Source organism: Pholcus phalangioides, unplaced genomic scaffold, assembly GCF_987345545.1.
Source record: "Pholcus phalangioides strain wild (caught in Gottingen) unplaced genomic scaffold, Ppha-v1.0 ptg000013l_1, whole genome shotgun sequence".
Lineage (NCBI taxonomy): Eukaryota > Metazoa > Arthropoda > Arachnida > Araneae > Pholcidae > Pholcus > Pholcus phalangioides.
The window spans coordinates 6,928,946-6,949,069 of NW_028301606.1; the positions used below are offsets into that span (position 1 = coordinate 6,928,946).

A 20,124-nucleotide genomic window follows, 5' to 3' on the forward strand; every position below is an offset into this window, starting at 1 on the left:
AGATATTAAAAGAGTATTATATGCATCTATAAGGAATAAAATTTTTAATTTGCTAAGGTATAGTTGGTTCTTTCCGTGATGAATTTTTGTGTAAAAAATATTGTTGATGCGAATAGTTATTTGTGTTTTAAAGATATTTTGTTCTTTTATAACTTACAATCATCGACTGAAATTGATGAGTTTTTTTTATATAAAAATAGTTTCATTGTTATAAAATAACTATAATTATTCTGCAAAGTTTACTGGAAAATTTAGTGTTGTGTGAAACTATTTTGTACCTTAGGAGACTTTCCTTTTGAACCTTACCTTGAGAGGTTTATTTAAAATATATATATATATAAGTATTCTGGAATTAATTTACAACATTGGTCATATTCTCTTAGATCAGCGGTTCTCAGCCCTTTTTGGCTCACGAAGCCCTTTCTGGTATATAATTTCTATGGAGGAGCCCCGTGTGTGTAGGTCTATTTTTTATTCATTCATAAAAGTTATGATTTATTATTATTATTCAAAAATACTTATAATTATTTTTTTCAGAATTCACTGTTTTTTGTATTTTTTTCGAGTTGCCGCAAAGCCCCTGGGGAGTTCACATGGAGCCCCGGTTGAGAACCGCTGTCGTAGATGATGACTGTGTTTGAATATTAGAGGGGTTTTTTTCAGTACTGAATGTATGTTGAAAACATGAGTAAAAACTATATGAAGTTCTGTCATGCAATAACACTAACTCATCCAAAACAAATTGTTAATATGTGTTAGCTCAAATACATTTATTATTATTTCTGTATTGTTAACTGTGCATGTTCATAGAGATATTAATATAATGTACTCAACATATTAGAGAAAATGTTCATCGTGGAACATACTGCCAACTTTAACTAAGCAAAATCATTAGTTATTCGAAATTTTGGTTTTTTATTAACAGATCTTGTCATATTCATTGTTTGATTCAATAAAAATGTCATTTCTATTTGAAAACTGAATTGTTATTTATACAAAAAGACGTGAATAAAATTTTACCTTAAAGTTAAGAAATATTTCTCCTATGCCTCAATATTTAAAATATAATTCATGTTCAATTTTCTATTACATCTTTATTTTCAGAACTTTAATCATATTAATCATTTTCTTATGAGAGGCATCTAAATAATTTTTGAGTAATAGACAGGACCAGTGTGTCTTTTTGGGGCCCCGGGCTGACTTTTCTTGCTTGGCAACAGTAGCTGTCAAGCCATAAAGGCATGTTTTTTTTGGACTTTCTTTGTTTACTATGCGCTATGCCTATCTCATCTATTCAATATCGAATAATTATAGGTTATTTCAACCTTAATTATATTATTTTCTCTTCAAATGAGACGAGAGGCTCAGAAAAGGTTTGGGGTTCCCATTCGGCTCAGGGCCCCAGGCATTACTCCAGCTGCCCCATCTTAGTTACGCGCCTGCTGATAGACCATCTCTCCTGTTTTTTCAACATTAATTATTTCATCGACAGAAACAGAGACTCGGAAATCACAATCGCAATAGTAATGAAAACATTTTTATTTCTCTCACTATGAAAAAAAAATGAAAGCGTCACAATATCATAATTAAGAGATGTATCTACAAGCAATGATACATATTACTATAATATAAATACAGTTGATTTGTTTTTTTGCAGCCTAAAATTCTTCAATGACTAAAAAGACTTCATTTGTGTATATCAGACAGTAATACAAAGTTTATCAACAGCAAGGACCAATCTATTTACCTCAAACGTAATTAAGTTACTCTTATTTTTACTTAAGAAAGGAAAAACACTCAAAAATACAATTAAATACACACAGTTATTACATTCATACATAAAGTAGCCGGTGCTCATAAAAAGTAGAAATTCAAAACTTCACTGCGCAAATCATCCATTACCTAACATCTTGAGCTTTAACCACTTCTGACCTTCAATTTTTCCACTTAAAGTAAGAAAATTTCGTCAATTTCGTGGGAAAAAACACTTAGGTAAATGCTTTTAGTGTATCAAATTTTTCTATTGGCGATATAAATGTGCTTACCCTTCCCAATAATTATTTATAAAAAGCTCAACTGCGGAAATCGGGCATGCATATCCAGATTAAAATCAAATTAATAGGAAGATTTTTCATTATTTTAATTTTTTTAACTTTTAAAGCTAGTAAATTTTTCTAAAAAATAAATATCTCGAGTTGAGCAATTTTCATGATTATAATTAAATAGCACCTAGCATCAAAGGGAAGATATTTTAGATATTTAGTTTATAGCACCTGTAACAATTAATGTTTATCATAGTGGAACCTTGATTAACTGGAGAGTATGGGTTTGGAGCAGGTAAGAAGGAGAAAAAATTACGAATGCCCCAGTTTGGCGTTTCAGTTAACAGAGATAATGATTCATTGGCGAAGTGGACGCCATAACATTCCATTGTAGATGACGATTCTAATTTTTCTTTAGATGAGTACCTCATCGAGTATGGGAAAAATAGGATGTTTTTGTCAGTAAAACAGCCTTTTATGACTCTTTAAATATTTTTCAGATTTGGCGCAAACTCATGAAACCACTTCTCGAAAAATGTTGCGGTTCATTCAAGCTGACTTCCAGAGAGTGTAGGTAGCAAAGCTGATTAAAAGTAGCAAACTCTTAAGTAAAACTCTAAGTATTAAACTCTAAAACACTGCAATATATACTCTTAAAGTAGCTGGTTTCTCTGCCATATCTCAAAGTCCCCAGCTTTGTTAATCATCCAGTGAAAAACCACAGCTTAAATTTGTCACCCCACAAGCATTTCTGCAACCTCAAAATTCTGATGTTGGTCTACCATTTTGTCGCCATATATTTTGATTAATAGAGGCTATTAACCCATATGCACACACTGCACTCATTTGAGTACAGCAAACATTTGGCTTCGTATAATAATAGTTTAGCTGTGCATCTAGATGTTGTATATTTTAGCACTTGTAGATGATAACCCTACTCAGAGAGATTGACATCAAAAATAATTTTCGAGAAGATATTTCTGATTCAGAAATGAACTCTCGAAGTTGGTGTACTCTAAATGAGATGTTGGTGTACTCTTGGGTACTTTTGTTTTCCACCTTATACTACCAACATATTGTCATTTTCATGCAAATGATTCTTTTGTCATTTATTATTTAGATTGCAGTTTAACTAACTATGCTCTAACTGTGAATAACTAACACAATTCAATTTCGTTTCACTTCAACTTTTTTTTTCAAATTTGTCATATTTTGCTGACCTCAATTGAGAACACTTGTTGTACAGTGTCATAATTGCTGTTGACATATTTAAAAAATCTCTTGGGATATTCTTAGTTGGTGCAATTTCAACAAAATATCCTAAAGCGTATGTAAGAGGGCCTGGGTTCGAGTCCCGGTAGAGACAAGATGACTTTTCTTTTAAAGTTCACCTCAGCATAATATCCAGAAAATATTTTTTTCCAAAATATCCTAATATCGAAATGGAATTTAAAGATCATCTAGGTGCAGGCATAAGCAGTTTAATCAAGGATCCACTTTCGAAGTTATTATTAATTATTCTAATTTCAGTTTCAAATTTTTAGAGTTTTCCCAGTCTTAAGGCTAGTTATGAATGAATGATAAGCACCGATATTCTTATCAAAAGTAAATTTAATTTTATCTGAAAATTTTTAATTTTTTTTCACACTATAGTTAATGCCAATACCGGAAACATTAATTTCTGATGATAATAACAAAAATCATAAACATATAATAATATTGATGCTCTTCATAAACACATTTTACACGTCTTTCTATATAAAACTTATTATGTACCAACAAACACGCTTCAAAATAAAAAAGCTAAGAAATCTCACAATAAAATATGGTATTGTAAGTTTATAACTATAAATTTTATTACAGAGAAAGAAGCAAAATGTTTTGCCTCAATGAAAAAAAAAATGCATTTATACAGTGCTCATAACAAAGATATAGAAAAGATCCAGCTTTTCGTGTATATATATATATATTATTCATGTTGCACTTTGCGCATAAAGAAAAAGAGATATTGATTTTGTTCATCTTCATTTTGGCACCAGATTTAGACAGTGGAAGGTAATGTAAGGAGAAGGATAGTATGTGTGTTTACAGATATACACGCCTGACTATTTTTAATAATTATATACATGCAAAATGATATTTTTTTACTGGCATTAATTGTATGATCAACATACTCTCCAGAAAATTCAGACAATATTCCATTCTCATAAGTGTTTTAAGCTCATAGCATAAGGCTTTTCTTCTTGCTTCGTTATCGATTCTTTCCAAAGGCAAGTTATGCACATATATATATACAAAGGTTTACAGACTCATTTCAATCTCCAGATAAATGCATGAGCATCACGTATACATTATGTTTTCTCCTTTTGCCCAGTTCAAGCTGTTTTTGAGTATCATGTGAAAGGTTGTTTTCCCACAGTACGAGAACTCTAAGACAAGGGTGTTTTTTTTTTTTCTTTAGCACCTTCATAAAAATGCTTAAAAAGTCTTATAAAGGATCTGTGCAAAATTTCTAGTGCTTCAAACAGGGCCGTAACTAGGATTTTTGTATTATCTTGCTGTCCCCACCATTTCAAAATTCGATAATTTTACAATGATATTCTAGGTGTTCACCTAAATTTTGCTGCCTGGGGCAACTGACCCACTCTAGTTCCAGCCCTGACTTCAAATATTGTAAAGAAATTAGAAGAATCTTATGTGACAGTGTCTCGACTTACAAGTAATTAGACTTGCAAGCAAAAAACATTGTCTAAAAATATTTCAAAACAAATATTTGACTTACGAGCTTGAAACATAAGAGATATAGGCAATTAAACAATAAAATGTTGGCTTTTTAAACATGTCAAAGTGACAGCAATTGTCATACATCATTTGTCTAATAAGCAAATTACTTTTATTCTACAAAGAGCATAATGAATTTTCGGCTTATTGTTTTAATAATGTTTATGCTTGCTTATCTGAATTAATTTTTAATTAATTCTGATTAATAATATTGAATTATGTTTTTTTCAAAAAAATATAATTCATCTATAGTAGCAATAAATACAGAGTAGAGTGAAATAAATAGAGAGACGTCGGAAGTGTGTGTTTGAAACTTGTGGGTGATGATTACATAGGAAATTTTAATTTCTGAATCAATTCAATGGGTGCTCAGAACCATCTCCTAAATTACTGTGGGTCACAGCACCTCCGGTTCCGACGCCGCTGAATAAATAGGTGCAGTGAAAAATGGTTACTGCATCTTTATTTTATGCTTATATCTCATTTGCGCAGACAATTGCTTCTCCCCCATCTTTCTTTATGGATTATCATTATTGGGAAAACTGTTAATGTACACACACACACATTCTCATCTAATTAAATATAAATATGGTGGCTACAACTGGCTAACTGCTTGATGAGGTGGCGGAAAAAAAATGTCCATGAAAATATGGATGTCGAATAAAATTTTTTTTTGATTTAGCGTCCATCCCAAAAAAGGGTAATTTTCATGAACAAACTATAAACTGAAGAAAAATATAATAAACTGTCCAGAAGAAATCATGGTTGTCTTCATCTAAGTATAAATAGCTTCTCAATTACATCCCAATATGAATATTCTGGAATTTTTTTTAACATGTCGATTGTGGTAGAGTTCATGATATCCACAGGTAAGTGATTCCATTTATTTATGACCATGTTTAGAGGAAAATTCCCTGCACCACCACAACCTGGAGTTGCCCTTTACCAATCGAACCCAAAATAGAACATGACAAAAATTATATACCTTGCAGAATATTCTTGGAAATAATTAAAAAAAAAAAAAAGTAGAAAACACCTATTCTTTCTGGGGCTTTCCACTGTAGAAAATTTTCAGTCCGTTGAGGGTTCATTGCAGAACAATTACATGGGACCAATCAATACAAGTGCTCTTAGTTGAAGCACTTGACTGACTGATGGTGAACTCATGTTCCATCCTATTCATCCCATTTAAAATCTTCAACTCCTCAATAATTCCCCTACCCTTGACACCTGCGTTTTTCCAATGCAAATAAAATGTCAGTGAAAGACGATTTCTCATGGAAAACGCACTGGCTTTCTCACAGTGAAGGATTGGTTTAATTGATTGGAAGAGCGAGACATAACTGAGGAAGAAAAAATCATGCCCTGCCTTGATGGATTTTAGCATTTAAGCAAGAATAGAGGGGAAAATGTCACATACAAATGAGATGACTTACATTTTAATGATCTTTTACGTTTTTACAACATTTAGATATACATTATATTCCTTTGAAGTCTGCAGTAACGATATTTCACTGTATAAATTTTTCAATGCACTTGATATTGCATTGTTGATTGAGCATGGCAGGCGTAGCATTATATCATTAAAAAACCACAAAAGCGTACTATTTTTATGTTAATTACATCATGAAAATGTGTGTATCAGTTGATTGCAGTGCTTGTAAAAGTATAATCTGGACAACTGACGCAATCATCCATTGCTTTTAGAGATTCAAAAGTTTTACATATCCGTTATTATCCTAGAACTCTTGTCTCTAAAAACTGTGATCTATGATAAACTTTCATCTGGCAGTATTCTCAGTACAGAGTCAAAGTTCTGTGAATGTTGTATATCAATTATCAATCTGCACATGTTTTCGGAAGAGATATAAAATAAAATTTCAAATAAACCTATAGACATAAATGTTACCAACATGCCTCATCTGTTCTCTTTGGCGGCGGAATCGGGGGCTGTTTTTTCTGTTTGCCAGAATGTTTAGTTTGATGATGCTGGCGGTCTTTATTATGCGATTTAGAATGATGATGGTGGTGGCTGTGATGTGACCTTTCAGCGTGATTTGGTATAGGTGGTGGTGTTATAGATGAAGATGAATGCTTTCCGTGTGACTTTGGCAGTTCGTTAGGATCACGGAACCCTAAAATAGGATGATGTGGTGATGCAGATTCTTCAGATAACTGTTGTGCAACTTTCCATTTCTTAACCATAACTTTTTGCAAGTCTCTTAAGAAGGATTCGGGAGGAGCACAAACGTTCTGATCATACGGAGCAGCTGATGCGGATGCAGATCGCCTTTGAGGGGCAGTGAACGCTGAAGAAAGTTTTGTGTTTTCACTTCTCTTTGGTGGTGATGGTTTGTGCTGAGAACGTGACTGCCTACGCGATGAAGGTGGCCTTGGTGATTTGGCGTCTGGGTTTGTTGGTGAAAATGCTGAATGCACCTGAAGCTGACCAGGAGTTGTGCAAGGGGCACTAGTTCTTCGACTACGAACTAACTTTGGTGACGCATAATGTCCTTGCGTGGAATGTTGTGGTGCATCTGTTATATTTTCACCATTGAGATTCAGTGTCATGTCGAGGTTCAGTTTTTGCTTGGAAGGTCGTGGCTTTACTACAACTGATTCAGCAGTTCTTGGTGAGTAGCGACCTAGGGCATCATTTTCTGACTGTCTGCGCTGTACACCTCTGCGAGGTTTAGGTGGTATTGCTGGCAAGATCTTCTTGTCAGCAGGTGGTGAGAGAGGACTACCAGTACAGGATGATGAAGACGAATTTGTCACTGGTGTAACGCACTCAGACTGAATAGCAGAGTCATGTTCAAAGTCTAAAATTTCTTCTGCAGGGGGAGGTGGTGGTGGAGGCAAAGACTCCAAACTTAAAGTACTACCTCTGAAAGCTTCGGGTGGTGGCGGAGGCAGAGTATCAAAATTGAAACAGCCTAGACATGCATCAATCTCAAGTGGAGGAGGTGGTAAAGGTAACTCTTCCCTCATCAAAGTTGAGTAAGGAGTGCTTTGACCACTCAATGTCTGTTTAGATATTCTTCTTGATAAACTCCCAAAAGAAATTCTATCATCAGTCTTTGATCTTCGCAGAGTGAAACGCCCACCAGTAGTTCTGCCAAGGCTACCACAGAGACTTCCTCCAGATCCATTACTGCCTATAGTTGAAACGCTAGTGTTGTCTAAAGCTGTGTTTTCTTCTCCTGACTGTTTGGCGATGTTTCTAGTTGTAGTCGTCAGTGGTATCTTTGGTGTCATGCTCGGTTTTCTTTTGATAGTTCCCATTGGAAAATCTGCTTCAAAAACCATTTGATCAGCTGTTGGTGTTCCACTTGAGCGCTCTGAAGGGCAACCACTACTGTTGCTTGTATTGGACTTGTTTGACTTACTAGACCTTATAGAATCTTGTCTGTGTATGATACGTCCTTTGCAGAGTCTTTCTATAGTGGTTGGCAGTTCGTACAAATCGTTGCTTCCAGTTGGTGACGAGAGTTTGTTTTTGTCATTTGGACTGATATCTTTCATATTTGAGTGGGTGTCCGATATATTATAAGAACCATGAATGGACGTTTTTGATACAGAACTGATAGAAAAGCTTCTGTGGTGTGCTAAATTATCCAACTCCTCATCTTCGATATCTCTCAATAATGCATCATAATTTTCTCTTAACTGAGTTCCATACTGCAAGAGAAAAGATTTCTAATAGAGTAATATGAAACAAAACATCATCTTTGCAATCATCCAATAATAATCTTTATTTAAATACAGAAAAATCAAATATATTAATATCATATCATATATTTAAAAAAAAAATTAAGAATGTTTTCTTATTAATCATATGCTTTTATCAAATATGATATGAAGGTTAGGTATTTCTAAAACGATTGAGTGAAAATAAGTTTGTTTGTATCGTACTTAATTTTGAAGGCAGTATATGTGTAACTGAAGTTCAATCTCCATATAATGAATTCACTTTGTGTTACTCAAAAAATTTATTATAGAGAAATAATTTACATTGAAGAGTAAATTAATGAAAATGTGAATATTCAAAATAAAAAATCTGCTGTACAGATACCACTTCATATTTGGGGGAAAAACATATTTTGATCATTTATAAAAATTATTTTTGATTATCGATATGGGGCATCATGAGAAATAATTTTCATTGTTCTCACCTTCACAATACGTATTCCTGTAACCCATTGGTGAAGAGAGATCTCATCTTCGGCGCAAAGATATTTTATATATTTTGATGATTTTGTCTGAATTTGTGGGTGCTGAAAACGAAAAAAAAATTCATAAATACCAAAAATCATTATTCAAATTTAATTAATAATTTTTTCATGAACAGAAATTGATAGTTACAATAACAAAAGTTGTATTACTTTTAAAAATGTACAATAGAACAGCTGTTTCCAACCAATGTATTATAGCATTTAGAAGTGTTGCGGAAGTGAAATATATTACTAAAAATGGAAAGATATGATGGAAATTATGATTTAAATAATAGTCACGAAATTTCAAATTGAGAGACTTTCTGGACATTATGCTGAGGGGAATTTTTCAACCCTTTATATCCTGACGGTACTTTAAAGTACCAGGTTAGATAATTTGTTTTGAACTAATTGTTTCAAACATTGTTTTATTGTCTTTAATTGGAACTAAAATGGTCTACCAAATAATTTAAATGATAACTATTTATTATTATTATTAGATTTATACTTTTATTTAAATTTATTATAATTTTCTTCTTATTCTACTTTTCACAATGTCGGATATAAAGAGTTCAAAAAAAACTTTTTTATCTTTGCTGGCAATCGTGTTAGTTATCCGAGAAAAAACATCTATCGGTACAGTTCATAAATTGTGTTTTAAAATAATACATGCAAGTAACAACCAAAAAATATGGTTCTAGATATGCAAATGATTTTTGAAAATAAATTTAGGAGTGATATATGAGCTAGGCATAGAGTAGTACTACTATTTACAAAAAGGTTGAAAACTGCAGAAACATTACTTCACAATGTTATCATGTATTATATAATTTATTACAATACATGTATAATTTTTCCTCCATTTCAGAAATTAATTCCAAATTAACATAAAGGAAAACCATGACACTTCTTTTATGAACAGAACTGAAAAAACTGCTGCTGCATTTCGCAGCGAGTCATCAGAAAAATTGAACTGAATAACTGGTTTTTCTCAGAATTTAATTTAATATTTATCATTCAGTTTAATGTGGTGTTCATATTATATTAAAAAACTTTTTGAATGCACAAAATAACACTGCTATATGTTCACGAATCATGCATGTAAATATAATACCATAGCCATGAAGGTTTAGATCCATCCTTACTTTTACAGCAAATCCGAAATCTGTTGGTGCTTTGTACTTCTTTCGCCATCCCAATCCGAAATACACATTGTTCATTTCAAAAGTTGTCAAGCACAAAAGATCTTTAGATAACTGTAAAAGAAGAATTAGTATAATCAATTTAAAAACACAAACAGTGAAAAATGTAATAAAACTTAATTTTTTATAACATTATTAATGAAAGCACCAATTCAGTTAATCATCGTGTCCCCTATTTTCTCAAATATTTATGAAACCACAAAAATTCTATAACCATAGAAATGTTTCTTTTTTTTCTTTGCTTTACTAACCTTAGATTTCCCTTTTGGACAATAATATAAGCCAGAAGCTCGAAGAACAAAAAAATGTTTTTTCCAGGCTTTTTTACCATCGCTCTTTAAGTAAAGATGCCCTTCAACTTCAGGTACTCCAGCCCCAGAACTTGAGAAAAACTCCTAAATGACAAAAATAAAAAAATAGTAAATTTGTGATCATGATACTTTTAGACTAACGGAGACCACTTAACTTATATTTCATTGTTACCTAGAAATTCTGTTTAAAATCAAATATTTAATATTTATAAATCTAATATTTAAGAATTTCATAATTATTAAAAAAATTGAATGCAGCTCATAAGAGATGCTCTTATAAAAATTTTAGAAACAAATGAAAAACTGAAAGGCTCACATACTTCAATCAATGTAGCTTTAGCTTCATTATCCAAAGTCAAGTCTTTTTCTGAAGAAGTCCCACCAAGAAGGTAATCCTAAAAGATAAAATTGATAAATTTATAAATTTTATATTGTTGATAATATTAAGATTAAATCATTTAATGCAAATAACTTAATGCTGTATTTGTTATGGTCAATGTATGGAGTCTAGAACTTTTGTAAAGGTGACAATGTGTAAAGTGGCCAGCCACTTCATTAAGTATCCAGATTTTTGACTTGGGCCGTAAGATGTATCTGAGCTAATAAAATTATGCTTAAGAAAACTTATTCTGATATTATAACAATTAAATAATTTTTGAAACTTAAAAAAATGATAAATTATAATGAATCTTGATAATCACCACCTCAAAAGACCAAGTTTTATCAATTTATAAACAGTGGATAGCAATGAAAATGTGGAAATTTCCATTTAGGTTCTATAGAATTTTTTTTACTCATATGAATGAATCTGTCTGCATTTTGTCATAATGGCTCCCTCAGCCTAAAAAATCTGCATGTAAACTATTCATACCCTACTGCTTTTCGAACACTTATTTAATTCTTATTATTGCATACTTTTTTATAAAATTTTGAAATTCTCTCTCTTCACAGTTTGACAATCCCTGCAATAAACATTTCATTCAGTACTAAAAGTTTTTAACTTTCATAAAGCATTATCATTTCTAATTTATTGTATTATTTATTAATTTTCAACTAAAATTTATTTCAAAAGAAACTTTTATTATAACCATCTCACCAGGAAGGTCCACTTCACAGTTTGACAACCACTGTTATAGCAACAAGTGTTGCTACTTATATGAAAATACCATGCTCTTCAGATTTAAAAATTAATATTTTCCCGTGATTTCTAGATACATTATTCTGATATCTCACCTGTGGATTATTGAACAAATCATATTTATCATCTCTGGAGAGGAACAACAGCTGATTGCAAGAATCTCTCGTCCACAGTAACAGGTTCTCTACCAGATGCTCATGATCTTCATAAACACGCTCTGTTTAGAAAAATATATTATGAGAAAACCAACATTATATTAAAAATGAAATTTTAAAATATCATAGAGTTCTCTCTCTCTCTCTCCATTTAGATAAATGTTAAATTCTTCTCAATATCTTACGCAATTTTAATAAAACGTTATATTTTAAGCAGTGAAAATTTTTCCAAAGCAATTTTTTTCTAGAATTTGAAAGTAGAAAAACACTGACAGCAGGAGGATGCCTGATCACAAAAATATCAATTATTTCATTTATTCCTACAAATATTGATACAAGTACTCCCTGCAAAAATTTAAATCTGTATATAAATATCATCAGGGGAAAATGTTTTCTACTCACCCATGTATAGTTCAGGAATATATTCCACCAATCCCCATTTTATATCCATCGCTACATGATTTTTCTCAGCAAGAAGTTTAGTGACATGACCAACTGTCATCCTCTCATCAATCAACAGACTCTTAGCACTATTATCTGCACTAAATGCTTTGATGAACAACTAGAATGAGAAGAAAAGAAATCAAATCATGAGAGATAATATGATGACCTAAATGATCTGTACTAGAAATTTTCCAAAGTTAGCACTAGATACTTGTGTCAATATGTTCATTATCATCGATAATCTCTGTTCCATTTTTAATGGTTGTTAATGATACTTTTTCAAGTTAAGACTTTAAAGCTATCGATCTAAATTAATTAATTAATTAATTTTTTGTCGTTTTAGAGGGTGATATATACAATAAACGCAAATCAATAAAAAAGAAATTTGTTAGTCAATTTTGGCCCTGGTGTGAAGAGGTTAAAGAAAAACAGCACAAAATAATAAATTATGATCAGTAACATAGTATAAAACTTGGAAAATAAATTAAATATTTTTTGCATTAAAATCTTATTTATTATACAAATTGTACACATTTTCGATGAAAATAGTACTCTGATTAAAAAAATTCTTACTTTTTTAATACTGGCTTCTTTCATCTTTTCTAGAGCTATTTTTATCTTCTCTGCTTTGATTCTAGCTGCTTGTTCAGCCTTCAAAGAAAAGAGGGAAAAGGTTTTAAAATTTGGATGTTAAACTTTTTTTTTTTTGAGTCATTGTAATCATTTGAGAAATTTTCAACAACTTAGCAAAATTATATTTATTTATTTTCGGTTTCTGATAACAATACCTCAAGATTCTGCCAAGGCTTGTGGTGCTCCAACCAAGGGGACATTAATAAATATTTCTCTTTTTACCCATTTTAAATTTACAGTAGAGGGCAAGAGTATTCCATCGGCCGCAAGCACGCATTTTGGCGGCGCCCCTTGTAATATTGAAAAAGAGTTTAAAGCATAGTTTCCCAAACTTTTTGTTCCATCTCGCATCCTTCTTCAGCAATTTTTTTCTCTCATCGCCTCCGATTCAAGCGAACCCATAGGATCCTATGTTGTACTCGTAGCTTTTATCACCCCCCCCCCCCCGGACTATTTCATCGCCCACCAGGAGGCGATATTGCCCATTTTGGGAAACACTGGGTTAAAGGGTGAAATTTGTGCCTTCTCTGGTCCGGCGCCCGAGGCACCAGACCAACCTGCTCACCCTAGTTGTGGCTCAACCGAACACGAGATAAAACGGGAGGTTTATCTTATGTCAAAGCATCTTCTTGTGATACAATAACCAGCAGATCACCTTGTGAAATCCTCGAAAACCCTGTGAAGGTATTAAGGTATTTTACGTAACAGTTATTGTAAAATAGATGAGTCAGAAAATGTGATAGACTGCTTTAATAGGTACTTCCAAGGTCCTCTTAACCAGTTGAGTATCATATTCGATCTCCATAGTCCATAATTAGAAAAAAAATTGTTGCCTGGGGAGAGGGCGTCAGCATCCAAGAGAAATATTGTGTATACAGTCGAACTTATAGTTTAAGTCGAAGAAGCACCGAAAAAATGTGCTAACCGAATTTTGTATTAGCCAACGAAACAGCGATTTTGATATGAAAAAAAAGTTTAAAATATTAATTTCGTTATAAGCGAGTTCACCTTAGCAAGATTCGATTGTAATTACTGAACTTACTGAAACATAGCAAAATAAAAATACGAGAACGCTGAACAAAAATTAATGAGAATTTAGAGTTGATAAAAGAAAAGTTTTAGAATCAATTGAAATCCAAAATTTTTATTCGTATAAAATAAAAATTAATTAGTCTTCAATAAATTAAGGGCAAATGTTTGACTGTTTGCCCACCCTTTGTGATGCCACTGAGTGCGTTCCCAGATTCGACAAAGCAATTTGGTTACAAAATTTCCTGTGTGGGAAAAAAAAATTCCGTATACCGACATGACTGAGAGAAAGAGAGTAATCTGTGTGATGTGTGTGTGTGTGAGACCTCCGTACGGATATTTTAAAATCGGCATCGAGACTAGAGGTGAAAATTGAGAAATTTCTCTACTGACCAGTGGCAACTAGACCTGCTAAATTCAGGGCCGCAACTAGATGCTTGGTCACCTGGGGCAAGCGCGCATTTTTACGCCCCCTTCTAATGTTGAAGGAGAGGTTTCAGAATGAAATTTGCGCCCCCCTCGGGTCTAGTGCCCGGGGCACGAGACCCGTTTGCTTCCCCCCCCCCCAGTTGCGGCCCTGGCTAAGGCTAAATACAATGGCCACTGACGAACGTGAGCAAAAAAAGACAAAAAAATTTCAACGTTGGCTCCCTTTCTTTTGAGTATGGTGGTAGCTTTATAGGCTTAAGTGCCCTGTGGAATGTCCGTTCACCCACTGTTAGCAACATTTATTTTTCCCACACCAAAAAAAAAACCATACTGTACTATTGAAACTTGTTTTAACTTTTAAATAGTCCGGAACGTGATATCTCGTTCCAACGTAAATGGAAAAAATTCAGTCTGGCTCTTCCTGTTTTTTTGTTTGTTTTTGTTCCGTTTCTTTTAAATCTCTTTCCTCATCATTGCGAAACTTCAATGTAGCCCTATGTACGAAAATTGTTTTTCGTTCTTTCTTGTTTCAACGATTTGTTGTCCCTGTTTAGTGATTGTTTTCTTCTACATATAATGTATCTCTCTACTATACATATAAGGGAGAGAAAGAGAACACATAGGGGGGCGAGGGCGAAAGAAAGAAAGAGAAATCTATCGCACTGATCTTTCTCGCCCCTTCTATTTTTAACATGGGAACAAGGAAACCAGAGGTTTTTAGATTTACCGCTAAAAAAACAGATCATCCAAATGTGTTGCCAACAGCCTGTGCATGAAGGGGTTAAGGAAACTACAATTGACAATCAAAAATGACTTTAGAAAATATTTCCTTCCATTGCAAATCAAATGCAAAAAATTTCATGTTAATCGGTATAAATTTCTTCTCTCAAAACAAAAAAAAATTAAAATGAATTATAGTGCATATATATACAAGAAAAAATACTTTGAACAAACATGATTTTTCATATTGCAGTTTTTGCAGCATCCGAAAATTAAAAAAAGAACTACTGCCTAAAACTATTCTGAAATTTTAAGGAAATGTTTATTCAACATGTGTTAGTAGAATTAAACTCCGATTTAAAATTAACCAATGGAAATTTTTTTTTAATGTTGAATTCAAATATTTGAAATTTATATATTTTTTCAAACTTTAAAAATTCGCGAAACTCTAACGAATGGTCAGATATCCAAGTTCGAGGTTCATTTTACAACGAAATTTCAAAATTTTGGTGCAGTAGTTTTTTCTTTTTTTATCTAAGGGGCCATTCAAGTATTACGTCATCATCGATGGGGAGGGGGGAGAGGGTTTCCGATTTGCTGACTTTTGATGACAAGGGGGAGGAGGGGGGTTTGGATAATGCTTACGTCATCAACCACCCTTTATGAAAATATGAGTTGGGATTCAGAGGGGCAGAGCTGATGACGAAATTTTGCTGTCAAGGGGGAGGAGGGGGTCAACATTTTGCTGACTTTTGCTGACAAGGGGAGGGGGAGGGGGTCGAAAATGGCTAAAAATTTGCTTACGTAATACTTGAACGGCCCCTAACCGATGAGCTCAAAAACTGAAATCTGGGAAAATCGCGTTCAAAGTATTTTTTCTTGTATAAGTCATCACTTCTTTCTTTTATTTTGAAAGAAGAAATTAACTGATTGACGTGAAATTTTTTGCATTTGATTTTCAATGGAATGAAATATTCTTTACAGTCATTTTTTCGAAAAATCGACTGAGTCAAGACACCCCTTAAATAGCTTTACGCCTATGTTCTGTAATGTAGGATTCATTTATTTATTTATCTTACGGATGGGGAGCCGGGCGCGTTTGGAAGGAAAGAAAAGTGTAGGATTTTGACATTTTTGGCATAGAAACTAGAAATAAGGTAGCACTAGGTAGCCATTTAGTTTGTCCGTTAGTGTGTCCAAAGTTTTTAACCTAGCCAAGGCCAGATCTTGAATCCTGCGAACTACGCGGCCGCAGAAGGCGTCACCTGAAGAGGGGACGATTCTTGAGGGTGCTAACTGAAGAAGGATGATTTTTAGGGCGCTAACTGAAGGGGTGGGAGATTTTTTTACCACCAAAATATTATTCGCTTACTTTCACTTGAAAAATGTCCAGAATCAGCCCTGAACATTTTAATTCAGCTTTGAAGTGTAACTCAAGCTCAAGATAGACGGACAGCGGTATGCCAAAAACTCAAAAAGTCCCTCCAACTGGAGCGCGTACAACAAAGACACGCCCAGAAAATACAATTCCCACCTATCTCTCTGTTTACTAACAATACAGGGTCATCGCAAGATGTGTTTATACAGCCGTTATCGGCATAATCCTATTGCATTATTGGAATATATAGGTCAAGGTGCGTAGATTGTGTGTGTATTTCACTATTCCCTTTTGTGAGACTCTTCTCCGCACCCAACAGAAAGCCTTTTTTCCAATCGGACAGGAGATAGTCTCTTTGGGGAAAGAAAATTCCAACGGGACTGTTTGAACCATTGACCACTGGCTATTTTTTAAAAACAGCCATTTATAAAGTAAAGATGCTCAAAAAGATAAGAATTTGTTACAAAGAAAAGAGCAAGACCTGCCCGAGCGTCTTTGTTATTATTCTCTTTTTTATTTATGTAGATGGCGGCGTAACAAAAAAAAAAGGTTTAAATACAGGCGATTGTGTGAGTGGGACGGACATGTCACGATCGATAGGAATGATAGATGATTGAATTCAAAACAGGTGGAGCACCTGAGAGTACACACTTGCGGCAGCCTCTATATTTTCGGCGCCTATTCTTGTTTGGAAATCCTCTGAGAAATGAAAAGTTTTTGATGGACAAATGGGATAAGCGAAATTCATTCCGGCTCATTTAAAATGGAAAAACAATGAAGCCTATTGAAGCTGACTACCTACGGAGCAACTATTTTCTGGCCAACGTAGAAAAATCTACTCTGATCTTATCCAAAAAGGCCGAAAGTAGTCGAGGTACAAAATAAAATTTCATAAATTAATTAGTGTGTAACGATAGAGAGTAAATTTTTTACAAACTACAATACATTATCACTCATGGCAACCATATACTGCAGTCTGCAGCTGATTCCCCCCCCCCGCCCCCTGGGCTGGGATCTTTGCCGGGTCATAAGGTCAGAATTTTTTACAGGTGCTGTACAATAAATTTAAAGTAAGAAACGAAAAATTATGAGATTCGTCCCAGGCTGGAACCATGCCGACTCCACCAATTTGGAGTGTGATGCTATCAGTTTATTTTAGCTATGTATATGCACTGTTCTAGTCTCATGAGTAAAATATAGTGAAACCTCTCTACAACGATACCCAATACAACGATAAATTCTTCTACAAAAATGTTTTTCAAATTGAATTTCGAATTTCCTGCAGTTAAACTTCGCTCGTTACAACGGTATTCTTTAATACGATAAGTACCTCTATAACGATATTTTTTATAGATTTCGAAACCACGCAAAAACTATATTTTTTTTTAATATTTCCTTCAAAGTCACCTTCAATATATTTTTAAATTCCTCATCAGTTTTTGTTCCTTCAAGGTTGCTTAACAGCAAGGGCGTAGCGAGGGGGACGACGACGACTTGGGGGTCTGGTCCCCCCCCCGAAATGTGAGAAAATGACCGAAAAAAGGGAAAAAGATGGCCAAATCCATTGTTCTGTCACTTTGGTCCCCCCCCCCCGAACGAAATTTCTGGCTACGCCCCTGCTTAACAGCATCTAAATTTTGCATTATCTACCCTTACGCAGGGCCGTCTTAAGAGCATCATGCCTCCCAGGTAAATTGATTTTTCCGAGGCTTCCTCCTATCTGCCTAGAAATATCTGCCTGCCAATTCAAATGCTCAATCTCGAAAATCTTAACAAAATGTCATTATCGTGGGCCCCCCCCCCCTGCACTAGAGGCCCTCTAGCACTACCCAGGTGGGCCCATGCGTTAAAACGGTTCAGAAAGTGTTAATGCAGTTTGCCGTGAAACTACTTTCTGTGTAGTACAGAAAAGTATTATGAGGAAACTACTTTTCTTCTTTTGCTGTGAATAAACACTGTATTTTTTTTTCATTTTTTTATTTTTTTTTGGTGGAACTGTGTGAGTTTTCACTGTATTTTTAATAAATACCTATTCATGGAGTCACTACCTTTGAAGCTTCACAAAGTTAATTTTTCAAAAATGACTTTAAAAAATGTTTCGCCTACTTGCAAATCCAACGAAAAAAGATTCTTGTCAATCGGTGAGTTAGTTCTCCCGGAATAAAAGGAAAAAAAAAATGGAGACAGTGCAAAAATGTTCAACAAACTTTTAAAGTGTTTTTTTTTTTCAGATCAGTCTATTTATATAGTTATTTTTTGCTGCTCGTCCCAGGCCCGTAGTCAGAAATTTCGTTCGGAGGGGAACCCACTTGCATTTCGGGGACGGGAAGAACAAAGTGATGGAACAATAGATTTGACTTTGACCATCTTTTCCCTTTTTTCAGTCACTTCCTCACATTTCGGGGGGGGGGGCGCACCAGACTTACAAAGTTCCCCCCTCTCCCCCCCCCCACTCTCGCTACTGCTTTTGCTTACCCGTAGGATTAAAAAAAAACAGCCATCACACCAAAATTGCTGAAATTTGTAGGAATATTTTAGCATGAAATGAACCTCGAATGTGGATATCTAATCATTTCCTAAAAGTTTTATAAAAAATTTTAAAATTGAAAAAAACAAATTTGAAAAATTTGAATTAAATCTTTTTTCTCAAATACTTTCAATTGGTCAATTGCTAAATCTGGTTCATTTCACTGACACATTTCGTATAAATATTTCTGAAATATTTCAGCAGCATTTTTTGGTGCAATAGTTGTTTTTCTGTTTTCATCTTACAGATGAGACAATGCCGTCTTAAGGCATGGGCCCACCCGGGCACGGCCCGAGGGCCTCAAGAGAAGAGGGGGGCCTCACAAAAATGAGATCTGGTTGAAATTTTCGAGAATTTGCCTAGTAGGGCCTCAGAAAAATCACTTGGCCCGGGGGCTCATGATGCTCTTAAGACGGCCCTGAGATGAGACTGCAAAAACTTCTGAAATTCGATCTGAGAAAAATGCTCTTGGATATTTTACACTCTGTGTAATACATTTTTTTTCTCTTTTATTTCGAAAAAACCAATTCACCGATCTTCACGACATTCTTTTTAATTCCACTTGCAATTAAGGAATCTCATACCTTTTAACATGGTGATAAACTATGCTCCAATAGAAATATCATTAAAAATACTTTAAAAAAATTCGTTCTATATTGGCTACATGCAGATTCTCGTCTAATTTTCTTGCGAGTTCCAAAAATGGCCCTTGCGGGACAAAAATTATTTTCGTTGTGGAGAGAGCAATTTATTATACGCCATAAAAATGATTAAGAAGAAATGCGGATCAAAATTGAAAGTTTAAAAGACAATTTTTGTTCAAAGAAATAGCCATATGCAGAATTATTTCGGGGGAAGAGTCATTCACATTTTTCACTTCCCATGAAGGGGGAATTCGTTTTTTACTATAAAAATCTCGGCTCAGCCCCCCCCCCCCTTGCGTACGCCAGTGAAGACTGAAATAAGCGAAACATAAACAATCAGATTGTCCCCTTGTCACATGAAAATTTTTCTTACGATTATTTCACTCGGTGCCGTCTTAACGTATGGGCCAAAGATGTATTACAGACACAAATTATTGATACGCTTTGGTATGGGCCGACTGGCCTATTGGCCTCAAG

General features: G+C 34.1%; 1 protein-coding gene across 2 annotated transcripts in view; it reads right to left on the reverse strand.

Annotated features, from left to right (window-relative positions):
* Positions 1-1,542: 1,542 nt before the first annotated feature.
* The window catches only part of LOC149078512 (uncharacterized), a 109,013-nt gene continuing 90,431 nt past the window's right edge, over positions 1,543-20,124 (reverse strand). For both annotated transcript variants that reach the window (XM_089240622.1, XM_089240623.1), the window contains 8 exons: positions 12,861-12,938; positions 12,246-12,405; positions 11,784-11,905; positions 10,871-10,945; positions 10,491-10,634; positions 10,183-10,293; positions 8,999-9,100; positions 1,543-8,504 (listed from right to left, as the gene is read on the reverse strand). In XM_089240622.1, coding sequence (XP_089096748.1) covers positions 6,729-8,504; positions 8,999-9,100; positions 10,183-10,293; positions 10,491-10,634; positions 10,871-10,945; positions 11,784-11,905; positions 12,246-12,405; positions 12,861-12,938 — 2,568 coding nt within the window. In that variant the 3' untranslated portion in view covers positions 1,543-6,728. The remainder of the gene's footprint in view (positions 8,505-8,998; positions 9,101-10,182; positions 10,294-10,490; positions 10,635-10,870; positions 10,946-11,783; positions 11,906-12,245; positions 12,406-12,860; positions 12,939-20,124) is intronic.